At 48.3% G+C, this 14,228-nt stretch overlaps 6 protein-coding genes across 6 annotated transcripts; 2 read left to right on the top strand and 4 right to left on the bottom strand.

Annotated features, from left to right (window-relative positions):
• Window positions 1–147: 147 nt before the first annotated feature.
• MGYG_00140 (hypothetical protein) lies at window positions 148–1,734 on the bottom strand (the record flags this gene model as incomplete). The annotated part of the gene is made up of 2 exons (XM_003176001.1): window positions 148–572; window positions 633–1,734. The coding sequence occupies 2 exons, from the start codon at window positions 1,732–1,734 to the stop codon at window positions 148–150; spliced, it is 1,527 nt and encodes a 508-aa protein (XP_003176049.1).
• Window positions 1,735–3,193: 1,459 nt separating this feature from the next.
• MGYG_00139 (hypothetical protein) lies at window positions 3,194–3,628 on the top strand (the record flags this gene model as incomplete). The annotated part of the gene is made up of 2 exons (XM_003176000.1): window positions 3,194–3,322; window positions 3,539–3,628. The coding sequence occupies 2 exons, from the start codon at window positions 3,194–3,196 to the stop codon at window positions 3,626–3,628; spliced, it is 219 nt and encodes a 72-aa protein (XP_003176048.1).
• A 2,523-nt stretch (window positions 3,629–6,151) lies between these two features.
• MGYG_00138 (hypothetical protein) lies at window positions 6,152–6,830 on the bottom strand (the record flags this gene model as incomplete). The annotated part of the gene is made up of 2 exons (XM_003175999.1): window positions 6,152–6,460; window positions 6,708–6,830. The coding sequence occupies 2 exons, from the start codon at window positions 6,828–6,830 to the stop codon at window positions 6,152–6,154; spliced, it is 432 nt and encodes a 143-aa protein (XP_003176047.1).
• A 73-nt stretch (window positions 6,831–6,903) lies between these two features.
• On the top strand, window positions 6,904–8,367 carry MGYG_00137 (specific RNA polymerase II transcription factor; the record flags this gene model as incomplete). The annotated part of the gene is made up of 3 exons (XM_003175998.1): window positions 6,904–7,207; window positions 7,275–8,098; window positions 8,176–8,367. The coding sequence occupies 3 exons, from the start codon at window positions 6,904–6,906 to the stop codon at window positions 8,365–8,367; spliced, it is 1,320 nt and encodes a 439-aa protein (XP_003176046.1).
• A 539-nt stretch (window positions 8,368–8,906) lies between these two features.
• MGYG_00136 (hypothetical protein) lies at window positions 8,907–10,262 on the bottom strand (the record flags this gene model as incomplete). The annotated part of the gene is made up of 5 exons (XM_003175997.1): window positions 8,907–9,194; window positions 9,264–9,386; window positions 9,475–9,670; window positions 9,749–10,133; window positions 10,166–10,262. The coding sequence occupies 5 exons, from the start codon at window positions 10,260–10,262 to the stop codon at window positions 8,907–8,909; spliced, it is 1,089 nt and encodes a 362-aa protein (XP_003176045.1).
• A 1,649-nt stretch (window positions 10,263–11,911) lies between these two features.
• Window positions 11,912–13,803, bottom strand: MGYG_00135 (hypothetical protein; the record flags this gene model as incomplete). Its single annotated transcript, XM_003175996.1, has 2 exons — window positions 11,912–13,472; window positions 13,544–13,803. 2 exons carry the CDS (start codon window positions 13,801–13,803, stop codon window positions 11,912–11,914), a joined length of 1,821 nt encoding a protein of 606 aa, XP_003176044.1.
• Window positions 13,804–14,228: the final 425 nt, after the last annotated feature.

Below are 14,228 nucleotides of genomic sequence, written 5' to 3'. Positions count from 1 at the left end.
ACAGGGTCGCTGAGAAGGGAATACGTGCTGATAATAATATCTCATGCTGGCATTAATTAAATATCTTCTTCCCATCAGGCTAGGAAGGAGTTATGGCTCGGTTACGGAGTACATGCTGATAAAATAATACTATCTTCGTCCTTCGAGCTAAGCCGGAGTAACGCTCACCTTCGTCCCATTCCGGGAGCATAATGTCAATGTCAACGACTCCTCCCATGGCCCTGGGTCTCGGCTCTCCAGGATCTTGAACTCTTGGGCCATACGGACGGTAACGTAGGCAGCTTCGGTTAATGCGTATTGCTGGCCTATGCAGATTCGTGGCCCACCGTTGAAGGGTAAATACTCCCAGCGAGGCTGTAGCTGTCCATCCTCCCAACGCTCCGGGCGGAAGACCTCCGCGTCGGGCCCATAGAAGTCGGTCCGCCTGTGCATTGCGTAGATGTTATAGCTGATTATTGTTCCCTTGGACACGAAGACTGGAGAGCTGCCATCCTCGCCTCCTCCCATTGGGAGAACAGAGTCTCGCAGAGCGATACGGTCGTTCATTGGCACAACTGGATGAATACGCAAAGCTGGTAGAAGCTAGTTAGACTTGAAGATTGCTTGAAGTGGGCACAATCAGTTCAACTCACATTCGTTTATGCAACACCTGACATATTTAAGGTTCCGAAGCTCGTTGTAGGTAGGCAATCTGCCATGGAGACCAGCTACCTCTGCACGGAGCTTAGCCCATATTTCTGGGCGCTTAGCCAGCACGAAAAACATATTGCTTAGCAGGCTGGCAGTGGTATCACGCCCAGCTACCAACACGTTCATAACCTCGTCCAAGATACGGCGCTTGTCGGATGTGCGTGACGCCAGTTCGTGCAGGAACACATATTTCTGGCCCTTCGACTTGAAATCTCCCTGCTCTCTGTACTTGTCCGACTCGACCGTGAGGACTGCCCTGTCGACAAATCGCTGCGCAAACTCTCGACAAATGCGATTGCATTCATTTGCTTTCGGGTCATAATAAAACATACATAAGGGTCCTAGCGTACTCTTTTTGATAATACTTTGTAAAGAATAGTTAAAGGCGTCGCTGAAACCGAACTCTGGCGGCGAGCTTTTGAGAGTCCCAACTGATTCTCCGAATAAGAAGTCAGTCGCAGAATCAGTGGTGTAGCGAAAGAAAAGGCTCTGTAGGTCTACGGTCGTCTTTCCGTCACGAGGTATCAATGCAAATAGGTCAGGAACCAATTTCTCAAACATTTCTAGGTCCGCCACCTGATCGCGGACAAAGTTGGGTCGGATAAGGGCCCGCGATATGGCCCAGTGGTCTCCATCTGTGTCAAAAATCCCTCTGCCTAAAAGAGGCTCCATTACTTGCAGGCGATGGTTGACGCCATAGTCCTTGAAATTAATTGCCAGGATGGACTTGATAATCTCTGGCTCGATGGTTGCGATGATATTTGTTGTGAACACCTTCAATTTAAAGGTATTTCCAAATTTATGAAAGTTCTCAGTAATCCTTTCGAGGGATTTGTGTTCTCTGGAATTCCGGATGCCTCGCTGTATGACGTCGAGCCCTAAAAAAGGATCTTTGTTCGAGGACCTTACCACTGGCTGGCAACCGTGACGGCGCGCGAACTTGCGGCGGATGAAGAAACTCCAGATGCACAAAGAGATGTATATAGCTGTTGCTAGGCCCGCGGCTAGCGGAAGCATTCGTGTTAGGTGGACTGTCGTATCCATTTTGATGAGCTGGTTATCCTTATGGTAAAAAGATGGGATGGGACGCACTATTAAGAGTAACTGGGGAGCCAGAAGCCGGGGTACAAATACTGCTGCCTGGAGTAACTATCAGCTACAGGGATCATGCATACGTTTCTCCAAAGGGCGTTGGTTGTGTTGCTGTGATATTACGACCTTACACCGAAACAAAGCGCCGTAGCCGTCCAGTGTAACGAATGCGCCGTCTTTTCTGATATGTTGAAATATGCGTAACGGGTAGTAGTAGGTTTGTTATTCTTCTCTCCCTCCATAAACCGCCTAATTTCATTTGGGTAGGCAGGGTTACGCCTCAGAGGTTTAGTAGGGTAGGGGGTATATTCTCTTGAGAAAAAAGAGAGCAAAGTCTTCTCTCTTCTGACTTCTCTTTTCTCGTCCCCTTTGTATACACTTAGGTCTCTGGCCACCTAACCGTAGGGTGTGGTAGCCATACATCTCCTGGGCCACGGGGAGGTACAATTCGATCTCCCCAAAGACCAACCAGCCTCGAGCCAGCATATGAGTGTCGGATAATTTTTAGGCATAGAGTCAACATTGTTCTCTAGCTTTATATCCATCTAATTTGCCTACTTAGATGACATTGCTTGAAAAGCCCTTTATCAAAATAAATGTCAGAGCACCCTAAAGGAGCCGGGAAATCCTCTCTCCTCGGAAATTTCTTTCCAGGCTTGGTACTCCAATAACTTCAGCTTGGACCCGTAAGACCTGAACGTTCACGGGGCCGAGAAGCAATGTACTGGTTTAGGAACGCATAGCTGAATGGTATACTTTCTCAACTCGCCACGTCCAGATGGTGAAAATTCGCCCACCAAGATAACGGACAGAATGGACGGACAGACAAACAAAAGGTAAAGCAGTCCCAGGCGCGAACAATATTGTTTGGGCTGTGCAGGGTAGTGGTTAAGCAGTACATTTGGTATATGAGGTCAAAATTTCCTTTTTGGGCTGACACAAGCGACTTCTTAGTTTATCTCAACCGACGTCAAAACATCGACGTGACGAAGAACAAAACCACAACCTGGAAGAAAAAGGACAACAACAAAAACGACACGGAATATTCGCGGGACTTGAAACATTGAATTGCCGATTTTTCTCCATGACTGGGCCCACTAACTAGTTAAATAACTTGTTTCTACCCCCTTATAACAACCGAAAGAGACAGAGTAAAGCTATGGGTCTATAAAATGATAGGTAAGATGACTAGTCACACACACTCCGACAAGTGAACTGCCAGACGCTTGAATTCCAAGATAGGGATGAAAAAAGGAATGAGAAGAATTGCGAGGCTAGACATCCGGGAACTGATGGCGATTCCAATTCGAAGATTGTTTCTTTTGAGCACCCATAATGCCCAGTACGGCGCGTGTTGCGCTTCCGAGTGTCCGACGACACCGAGCCTTACCTACGAAGTACCCTTTGGATAATGTCCGATGCTGGCTGTGCAAGTTACGCGGCACTGGGTGCTTCACTCGCTGAGGCTGAGGCCGGGTTTGGCACGGCTGGTGTCCTTCTCACCTCGTGGGAGTGGCGATTCGGCAAGGGTTCGGTGTATGTAAGTAAGTATGTTGGCCCAAGGGCCAGAGTCAGCTTGCAACCGTTTTAGTTCAGCCCTAAGACAGCCTTGTGTGAAGGTCGATATCGGGTGACGGTCCCTGATCTTTGGGTGGATTCATCCTGGGATCGTATCCCTCGAGTACGAAGTACATCTATATCCGACGCTCGGAGTATATGTATCTGATTTATTAATCAGGGGTCATCCAGGTCCTAGGGACCGGTCTCCATCCCGGATGTTATTTTTATCAACAAGAAATTCCGGGACTGTATTCAAAAGTGCGGAAAACAACTGGTGCCCCAATAAGAGTGAGCGCCACCAGCAACCAATGTCAGCCAGCAAAGCATGGCCATGCAAGGGTTTAAAAATTACTTCCAGCCTGCCGACATATCTTGGGGCGTTGTTTCGTCCCCAGGATCGGGACTCTTCCTGATAACCCTCCGTCAGATAAAAAAGCTTGGAGCTTTGAGCTCGCTTGTTCCGTGGGGTTGTCAACGTATCAGGCAGGTTGAAAGGCGAGAAGCGGATGAACGACATACAAAATCTCGAAGAATACGACAGACTGTACTCCGTACGGGGTATGAAGCATATGCAGCGTATATATACTCTGAGAATGACATAGACTGGTTGGTTCCAGCCTAACTAGGAAGGATAGGAATAGCCTGCTGCTCTTCACCAGGGATGATCAACTCGCAAAACACTCGAGATATGACCCGAAGACGTCCGTCGCGGGTGAAGCTTCTTGATGGAAGTGATTCTAGCCCTGAACTCCTTAATACATATGCTTGTTACATGGGCCCTTGCAAACACATTATGCTTGAGGGTGAGATGCAGCTCTACTTTCATCTCGCAACTATATTTTATATCCCGCAACAACCTGTAAGGAGGACTTAATACTGAAACCGTTATCCATCTGGCGCTTTTAGCTTTCCTCATCCCTATCTTCTCCTTTCTTTCCTCTCATTCCTTTTCCGCTTCTAAACTTCCCCGGGCTTGTGACATATTTGATACCTCATGCAGCATACTGAATGTAGCGGCCACTGCGGTTTCTTTTTGTACCAGATGAAGAGCTCGCTGATTTTTACTAGATTGATTTAACCTTTGCGGTCGCTTTGGTTCGACCGATTTCAATGGTGTGAGAGGTGACGCCCAACCACTATTGGGCCAAGTCTTGCCAATTCAGCGAGGCCTCTGTTGATCGAGGCCGTCTGAAGGCGAATGGTCTCTCTTTTAGCGTTGACCGCAGCATCCCATCCTACCACCCTTGACCACGCATCCCTGAACCCTGCTGCATTAACTCTCGCCATTTCTTACACTCTGCCCCGCCCGCCTGCCGACGCTTCCTGTGCTGGACGCGGTGCGTGAGCCGATCCACCAACACCGTCGAAGGACGAGAACAAGGGCGGTCACACAGACATGTACTAGTGGAAAAGGCGCATCCACATCCTGCGCCAGTGACAGACGGATGGGTGCGATCCGTCCCATTCTCTCTGCATAAGCACCAGCCTCTGGCCCACTACTACAGTGGGACCCGCGGAAGGAGGTCCTTGGGAGCCCAGTCAAGGCCTCCGCCATCCATGTCGTTACCAAAAATCTCCCTTTGGCCCACGCTGGTTGTTCTGTGGCCAATCCTCTCAGTCAAAGCAAGGCACGACGTGATTGGAACTGAATAAACGAGAGAGGGATGGAACCCAAAAGACCTAGGCTGAAAAGAGACTGGGCTGTCGCGTGTGAAATGCTTTTTCGATGCCTTGCTGTCAAGAGTCAACCTGACCAGCTTCGTAACTACTTGAATCGCGATAGGCAGAGATGTTCTCCGCTGAAGACGAGCGAAAGACTACATGCTCTGTAAATCACCAGGCAATCCCGCTGTCGATGAATGCGTTGTACAGGGGAAAGGAAAGAAAGGGGCCTTGATCTGGGCTGTCGTTGCACCCCCAACCTCTGAGTGAGCTGATCACCTTCGTCAGAGTTCCTAACATATCCGCTATTAGTTTCTCTCTCCTGCAGTACGAGCAAGTCGATCGATAAAAAAAGGGGATCGACAAATTTATCCAAAGCTCTTTCGTTTCTTCCTGATACTTGACTGGTTGCTGGAGACGTCCCCGAAAACAACGACTATTACCTTTCACCCTTGTCACCTTTTGTTTCTTCTTGTGATAAGAGATTTTATTTTTACTCTTTTGTTTTTGTGACTTATCCCTTCCTCAACCAAATTGCTTCTTATTCTTATTTACCTGCCCTCCGCCCCATTTATACAATCTGGACCCGGGATTATTTGACTAGCATCCGTTATTTTTTTTCCCACCTTCAGCTTATTTATTTTACAGTTCCCCCTGGCCCAACATCCCATTTTATGGGAAGCTGACTGTAATCCGCCTTCACCTCCTTTGTTTACTATCGATAGGTCAGGACGATACCCAATCCCTTACCTTTGCCACCCACGTATCAGGGGGCTTGTCCCACGAGACACGTCGCAAACTCCTAAGGAGCGGGAAAAACAAAAGGGACGGACGTAGGAAGAGGACATCTTGAAGACCTGACAAAAACATCGTGCAAAAGCTTTACGTCGCCATCATTCTATTTGATTTGTCAAGCTGCAAGGTCAGGACCCCAGTGTGCCCAGCGGAGCGTCAACGGAGGACGCTACCAACTGATCATCGTCCCACCAACTCCACCCTCCCGATTCTTTATCAACTTTTTGGATCCGAATCCATTCAAGGTATACATCATGAGCCCATCCCCCCCTTCTGCCACCGTCGATCCTCTGCAAACAAATTCCTCGATTGCGCTCGTCATTGACTTTGACCTCTCTAGATCATTAATGAATTAATACCAACTTTGCGCTAGATTTCCTCTGGCAACAGCATCTGCCAACGTGGACTGGTTGTCGGCAGAGCTTCGACCCACTTTCTGCTCAGATATCATTTCAGCTGGACGCATGATGCTGGCAGCAGCGTTCTGAGGCTCCTCCTTTTGTTTGCACCCAAAAGCAAACGTTTGTGCTGTCACAAGTGCCTTCCACATCAACAGCCAATCCGGGGAATTATTCCTTTTCTTTTCAGGGAGGTTTTGCGTTCCATTTTCCTGGGCCACCATCCCCAGCTCTGCATATTCAACCACATAGTGGATTTCTCTCTAACCGCTTTCGGCTGGTGGAGTGAAGAATGTTTGAATAGCTTGCTTTTTAGCTCAACACCGAAAATAATTACTCGGGGAAGCAGCCTCACCGATCTTTGGCAGCATTATTAAGGATCTAGGTCATCCAGAAAACGGTTTCCTCATTTCTCACTTAGAAGTTTCTTGCACTCGGATGTTGATTTGCCCTTCGGCGTGGCGCAGGAACATCACTCACAACTCCACATATACCTTATACACGGCTTACAGCTCGATCTGTGCATCTCCGTTTGTTAAATTGTTGACCACCTGGTTGCATGGTAACCCTTCCCCAGCTATCGCACCAAACACCAAATCCAACGCCTTTCCAGGAGCCCTGACCAAGAGACATCTCGCTGGTCCATCAACCTCATAACCAAAAGGGATTTGCAACCGTGGCTGCTCTTGCCGTATCCCCGCCCGGAATGGGGGCGGTGTTCCATCCTCATCAGCAATTTACTCAATCAAACGATACGATTCTTCCAAGCTTTGAACGTACAAACCCGCAACCGCTACAACCCCAGCCAACCAACTCCTCAAAATACTATAGCTCAAACGCTCCCTCTTCGTCCCCCAGAGGTCAGAAGAGATCTATCGGACTGGCGTCTAAACCCCAGATAGACCGGCCGAACTCGTTCTCATTAAATCTGGCTTCTAGTACTTCTGGTTCCGCTGGGCAGAGCAACACTGCATACTGGCCTGGTGTCCCCTCGCTTCCCTTCAACGCTGGTATGACTCCAAGACTTATTCATTTTTGGATTCATTAAAAATATGCATGACTAACGCGACTGAAAAGGCCGTAACATCCCTCCTTCAACTGCCGCAGACAGCTTGTCACAGTACAGCCAAATCTCCCCGTATCCTTCTTCTTCAGGAGCTTCACAACCACCAATCTCACAACTACCACAGCATTCGCAGTCACAAGACTCGCAGCAGCATTCTTCTAATCCAGTTGACCAACACCAATCACAGCAACACTCATCCCACACAATGGCACAAACATTAATGGATTCCCAGACAAATTCTGGCCATATATCGCCTCAGGCTTCCCAACAACAGTCGCCACTGGACCCATATGGACACCGTTTTCGTTACCCAGGCCCGCAACAATCACCTATTCCCCAGCACCCATCTAGCTTCCAGCCTTATCCAGGCACATCAATGTCCATGAGCCAGACTCCTGTTAGTGACAGCACCCAGAGACTTGGTATGCCGGTACAAGTTTCTGTTGAAGGCCAACAGCCTCTCCCCCAATATACCCGCCCATATCCTTCATACTCTCTTCCGGCCATGAATGGCCCCGTGATGAGCAATGTCCATCACCCATCTAGCCAGATGGCTTTGATAGGCTCTATGCAGCCAAATCTCCTTCCGGGATTTAATAGTGGGCACGCTGCCAGCTTACAGCAGATGTATACGCATCAGCATCCACAAACTCACCATATGCATGGGCTAGGTCCACCAGGCCCTCAAAACGATAGGCCGTTCAGGTGTGACACTTGTCAACAGAGTTTTAATCGAAATCATGACTTGAAACGACATAAGCGCATTCACCTGGCTGTCAAGCCATTCCCCTGCAACCACTGTGACAAAAGCTTTTCGAGAAAGGATGCTCTCAAGGTATGTCCTATTGTATCCCTGTGTAATTTCTTTCATCCCTTTATGTTATAAACAAGGTGCTGACTCATATCTCGCAGAGACATATACTTGTCAAGGGTTGCGGCAAGGACCCCCATTCCGAAAGTGAACACTCAAGGATTATAAGGGAAGTTCCATGCTCTAGCATAGCAGGAATCAAGGGATGTTTCGAGATGGAAGCAGCGCCACATCCCCCTCCGCAACTGGATCGCGCAAGGGTAGTAATGGCGGAATATAATCCCACCACTTGATCGCCTTCCGTGAGGCTATTTCCTTTGTTCCCTGCAATAAGCTAAGAGGTGGCTTAGTTCTTATTCTCATTATTTCGTTAACTACATGGGCGGCTGCTTTTTACCTTCATTGATTGCTCCCGTACTTGTATGACCAACCCTCTACGAACTATATACTTTTAATCACCGTTTCCCTAAGTCTCTGTCTTTGGACTTTCTTTTCTCTCCCCTTTCCACTAGCCTGATTTCATCATCCTGAATGCCTCATACTTTCCACATAAGCGGTGCGATACATAAAAAACGTTTTCCTTCTTGACATTCCCTTCTGCGGCCGCGTCTAATTAGCAAACATAGCTTGCATTCTTTTTGTTGCCCAATCTTGGTGTTTGAATATATGTTTGAAACTGTCTGCGGTAACACTCCCCGCTGTTCGGTGTTATTCTATCTCTAGCTACCCAACGTCGTTCATACCGGAGGTTTATTAGGATTTCCTAACTTTTGCAATCGTAGTTTGATCGTTGTGCCCTATCGTTCATACTAACGAAAATCTAGATATATATTTAACTATTTTTGGTTCGACAAAGATAATTGGAAACGAACAAAGTTTTAACACGTAGACCCGACAACTTGGTGGGAAGGATAAACAACAAAGTTACCACGTTGCTGGAATTATAACTGGAGTTGTTCGAACGTCCCGAGTCCTTGAAGCCGAAAATTTCCCATAATACATCCGGTTGAGTTTCCAATCCACCGTGTGTATACGATGGGCCAGCCGATGTGATTACCAGGCTATTATAAACGGATATATTGACCAAAGGCGAGTTTCCCCCAGAAGCAGTATATTTAACCTGAAATCCAACAGGCAGAGTATCCGTACTAGAGCGGGCAATTTTTTTTCGAATGCACATGACACTTACTACGAAACAAGCGGCATGTCGTATCTTTCCATTGACAGCAACGTAGGCACTAACGTGCTTGGTTTGCTGAGGAGTCACCACGTAGGACCAAAAGACTGAGTACAACCCAATGCGAGTGCGTCCCTAATACCATGTTTTCGTTGTCTTAGTGAACAGCACATCACTCCAATTCTAGATAGGGGTGAGTACATATAAAATAAATACGAGGTACGCAGTAGACGTTAAACAAAATGTTTGGGGCTGCAGTGGCTTTACACAGCACACTTACCTTGTCATGATATGCAGTACCATGAAACCGGAGGCTCGACCCTGCAATTGCCATATCAACCGATGCATTGCCGTCGGGTATGGCGTTGGCCCACCCAACATGTGGACAAACTTGCACATCCACATCCCGAGACGCGGCGCTGCATGGGTAATGTGGTGGCGCTATTTAGAAAAGGCTGAAGTTACTTATCAAATGTTGACATAAACGTTGAAACAACCCACGACCTGAGGATGGATGACATACGGATCTGATATCGACGGTGCCTTTGATTCCATGCTTTGGGTTGTTGAAAAATATACGGTACCGTGAAAAATCTGCAGACCCTTGCCATCCCATTTGCACGGGGAGGTAAATACTTGCATACCCATCCTTGGATGTTTCAATAACCGCTTTTTGTGCATGAACTGCATTTATCGACACCTTCCCACTGGGGAATGAGGCCCATATATAGACCAGTAGTGTTCCCCTGTTCGGCACTAGGAAAGGGAATGTAGTAGAGGGGCTTGTAGAGAAGCAGATGGTTATGGAAGAGCTTCCATCGTCTGACACAGCGTCAAGATACCACCAGTCGTAGACGGCCTCGTTCACAACATTGAGCTTTGCTGGGTGAAAGGGTAAAAGTGGGTTCCAGTACCGCGATAAACCTGTGTCTGTCTCCGTGATAGCCCGCGGCTAGCTCCAATGGGACCAAAAACGTAAATTAGCCAAGGGGGCAATGCGAACGGCCCCATAATGTTAGGATTGAAGAAATGATAAACAGACAAAGACAATAGAAGGGGAATCAGATGGAATCTGATTCAAAGGAAGCCGCAACACCTGAGATAGGCAATAATCGTCTAACCCCAACATCACACCATGATGAGGAACAGGGTGTTAACATGATTGCTAATTCAAAGATGGGGTGTTGTAGCAGCAGGCAGTATTATCTCTATCGCTCTCACATCCCATTACTACCATAGCTACGGGTATCCAACCCGAGGGTAGCGAAATACGAATGGCATCTCAAAACTACCAGACCGATAGCCGAGCTATGCAAGATTTGCGGCGTATCTACCTGCTGGCACAAATAGAAACAAAGAATAAAGGGGGGTAAAAAGAAATCTGATGTAAAAGCACCCCATCACGTATGAACATATGCATACTCTAATGCATGCAACTACCCGTACTATAGCTGTCCACAAGCTGAGAATCCCTAGTCCGGGGCGTTTGCATTCATTATCTTGTTTAGGGGTATCGCCATCGCCGACTGCCACAACGCTGATGGCTGGATGTTGTGTACCGCAGATCGGTGGTACGCATCCAGACAGCCATGTCGGCTATCTCCGCCGCGCACATCGGCTACTGATAAAGATGCTTGTAACACACGATGTAGTAGTCTGCTGTGTTGCTTTTTCAATAGTTGATATTATAATGTCATCATGGTTGAATCAAAAGAAGGTTCCTTCCAAACTTGGAAGGGCAAACGTAACTTCGGACTTACTTCGGCCCGCACGGTTTATCCGAACCTTAACTTTATCCAAATACTTTATCCGAATACTTTATCCGAATACTTTATCCGAGGCTGTTTGCCTTGTTTGTATTTTGCTGGTAATCATTGCTATGATTGGCTAAGACTTACTCCGTACCTCGGCACAAAGAAAATTTTTGAAAATTTGAATCCTCGCTTAGCTTTAGCGCGGTTTGGAAAGCTATAAAAGGTCCTCCTCCCCTTCAACCCTTTTCTAAAAACCAGTCGACTTTACTTCAAAGAATGTGAGTACACATTTTGCTTCCCACCACAGCTGTCACCTCCCATGGCTTGACACAAGTGATGTTCATGATGATGATGCTAACTATTCTCTTTCCAACAGCATTTCTATAGTAAACGACCCTACTCTGTAGTTTTTACGAAAGCGACATGAGTCCCAACCTTGCTGATGACCCTTATGTCCTCGATGCCCTAAAGTGAAGCCGTTTTTACTCTCGCTTATACTTCGGCTGTGATAACGATACATGACGATGCTTCGGCGTTGGATTGAATCTTATCTTGCTGATTTAGAGAGTGGTGATGATCTTTACCTTGTCTTTGGCGTCTGACTTCGGTCGGCCTGGCAAGGTGGGTGTCGAGGAGGTCTGAAAGGTTCTATTCACCCATTGGTTGTTAGAGTGGGATGTCTGTTTAGTTTAACTGCTTAGTAGAATAAATGAAAGAAATTTATCTGAAAAATCTTTTTGTTCTTGTTTTTTTTGTAGTCTACTGTAGGCAAGTTTCTGATCTCGAGTAGAGAATGAACCCTTCTGAATCTTTCTGTACTGCTAGCGAGACGTGCATATCCATATCTATGCAGGCTTTAATCGTAATGGCGTTACGTGATCATTTATAGAAGCAGCAGCTATGGAACTATTTACCACGCCCTCCAACTCCTCCTCGGCCATAGCCTCTTCTCGGCCCTCTTCCACGAGTACCTGGGGGAGTTCCTCGAGAGGCAGGAGATGCTGTAGGTGGAATTGTAGGTGCAGCTGCAGGAGAAGACCCGGTCTGAGCTGGTCTCGACCCTTGTGGTGCTGCCTGTTGTTGTGCGTTCCCGGGAGCTGTACCTTGTCCTCCTCCTCCACCGCCGCCGCCGCCGCCGCCACGATTACCATGGCCTCTATTCTGTGCTACAGCGGTAGACGTTCTCCGTTCCAACACGACGACCTGACTTTGGGCGATTGACACGGGGCTTGCATCGATGGCTTTCCGGAGACCCGCAGGTTCGGCAAAGTCGACGTATCCGAAGCCCTTCTTCTTATCAATCTCTACACGTATGACTTTGCCAAACTGTGAGAATCCTTTTTGAAGTAGATCTTCCGTTACGCCTTGGGAAGGATTGGCGTGTTTGAGGAATGCTTGGGTTCCATTTGACGACGGTGATTGAGAGGACTGTTGCTGCTGTTGGGTCTTTTGGCCCGACGCTTTGTTATTGGGGGTAGTTGGGGTATTTGCTGTTTTTCTGGATGCACCAGCATTTCGAGCTGCTGCTGGCTCGGTGGGTGGGGTACCTTTAGTTTGTTTGCTAGGTGTTGGCTTGGGCGTGGAATCGGCGGTGTTCTTCCCCTTGGGCGTGGACGCAGGGTTATTATTATTATTATTATTTTCTGATTTTGAGCTTGATGGTTGGTCCTTCTTTGCACTTTCCGTGGCAGAGCTGCCGCCGGGCCCAGAAGAAGAGGACTGGCCAGCTTTCTCCCTCCTTCGTGTAGGAGTAGTGAGGCCCAAATCGCGTCGTAGGATCTTAGTAGCTGCAGTGAGGCTGCCTCTTTCCCTCCTTCGTTCGGGTGCTGGGGAAGTCGGAGGTGCTGGATTGGCAGGGCCAGGTGAGGCTTTACTATCAGGTTTGGTAGATCCGTTTGCTGCCTGTTTATTTGCAGCCTTTACAGCATCCTTGACAGCAACTTCCTTGGCTGTCTTGTCCTTCTTTTGCTTCTCTGGAATTGACTTGTCTGCACGGCTAAGGAGTTGCTTCTTCCCGATCGGCTTTTCAGTCTTGCTCTCTTTGACAGCAGCTGACCGGGCCTGCTTCGCTGCTTTTGCCGCAGCAACCTCCTTTGCCTTGTTTGCCTTTTTCTCTCTTAGGTATTGGATAAGTGGAGTGATGGTTGGTTTTTCTGCTTTGTCTGCAGTCTCGGCCGTCTCCTCCTCGGGCGGTTTGGTGACTGGGTTGGTCAAGCTCTCAAGGAAGGCTATGAATTCGGCATCCTGGTCGATAGTGCCTACACGAGCATCATTTCGAGTCTTTACGCTGGGCACACGTGAAAAGGGGGCATATTCCAGTGTTGGGGGTCCAAGCAGGGCGGAATCGTTGCACGTATTTCGAGCATCGCGAAACGCAGTTTGGCGGATCGCCTCTGACAGCTCCGGGATAGTTACTGATGATGTGACTCGCAAATACGCCCTTCCGGGACGAGAAGGTTTCGAAGGGCTATAACTCAAGAAAGACACCGCTGTTAGCCACAGGTCTTGCAAGCTGGGTATTAGTTATGGAACACTGACTCAGTAGAGACCTTCCCCTCCTTGAAGAGAAACCAGTCGATTTTCCCCTGCCCGACTTTCCAGTAGTCCCCCAACGTACTCTCGAACTCAGCCTGCGTCAGGCCAGGGGGCAGGCGCCTCACATGTAGCTTTAGACGGGGGGCATTCCCTTTGCTGGAGTGTCCCTTGGATGGTGCGGGCGGAGGAGCAGCCTTCTGCGTGGCCGACGGGTTGATAGCAAGAACCCCGGGAGACGCCTTTTGGTGAGCCTTCTGCGACATGGGTCCAACAGCAGTCTAAAAAGCGCAATGTATATGCCAGTCTTCTCCTCCAGCTCCGTCCTTGCAAGCTGCTTGATGTCTGTTTGATGTTCTCGCCGTCACAAAATCCACAAAGCATCGATGGACGTTGAACCCAAAGCTCTCTCACGTGATGCATCCGCTTCGATAAATAACTAACACTTTCTTACTGTCACTACTACATCGGTCGTTTAGTGCCAAGTTCCCTATATCAACGCCATGTATCATGGCAGACAGGAGCTGGTGTGAAGGCTTCATGGAGCCTACCGAGCGAGACCATGCAACAGTATGGTGCTACAAAGGGCGTGTATTAGTTAACTAACTAGCCCGCTGGCCCAGCTCTGCTCCCTCCCCCAAAGAGATCGATCCCATGCGTTTCCCAGGGTTGCCGAGCCGGCTTCTTGTAT

The sequence above is a fragment of the Nannizzia gypsea genome, genomic scaffold (genome assembly GCF_000150975.2).
Source record: "Nannizzia gypsea CBS 118893 supercont1.1 genomic scaffold, whole genome shotgun sequence".
NCBI lineage: Eukaryota > Fungi > Ascomycota > Eurotiomycetes > Onygenales > Arthrodermataceae > Nannizzia > Nannizzia gypsea.
The sequence above is the reverse complement of the archived record's forward strand: the minus strand, read 5'-3'. Positions and strand labels throughout refer to the sequence as shown.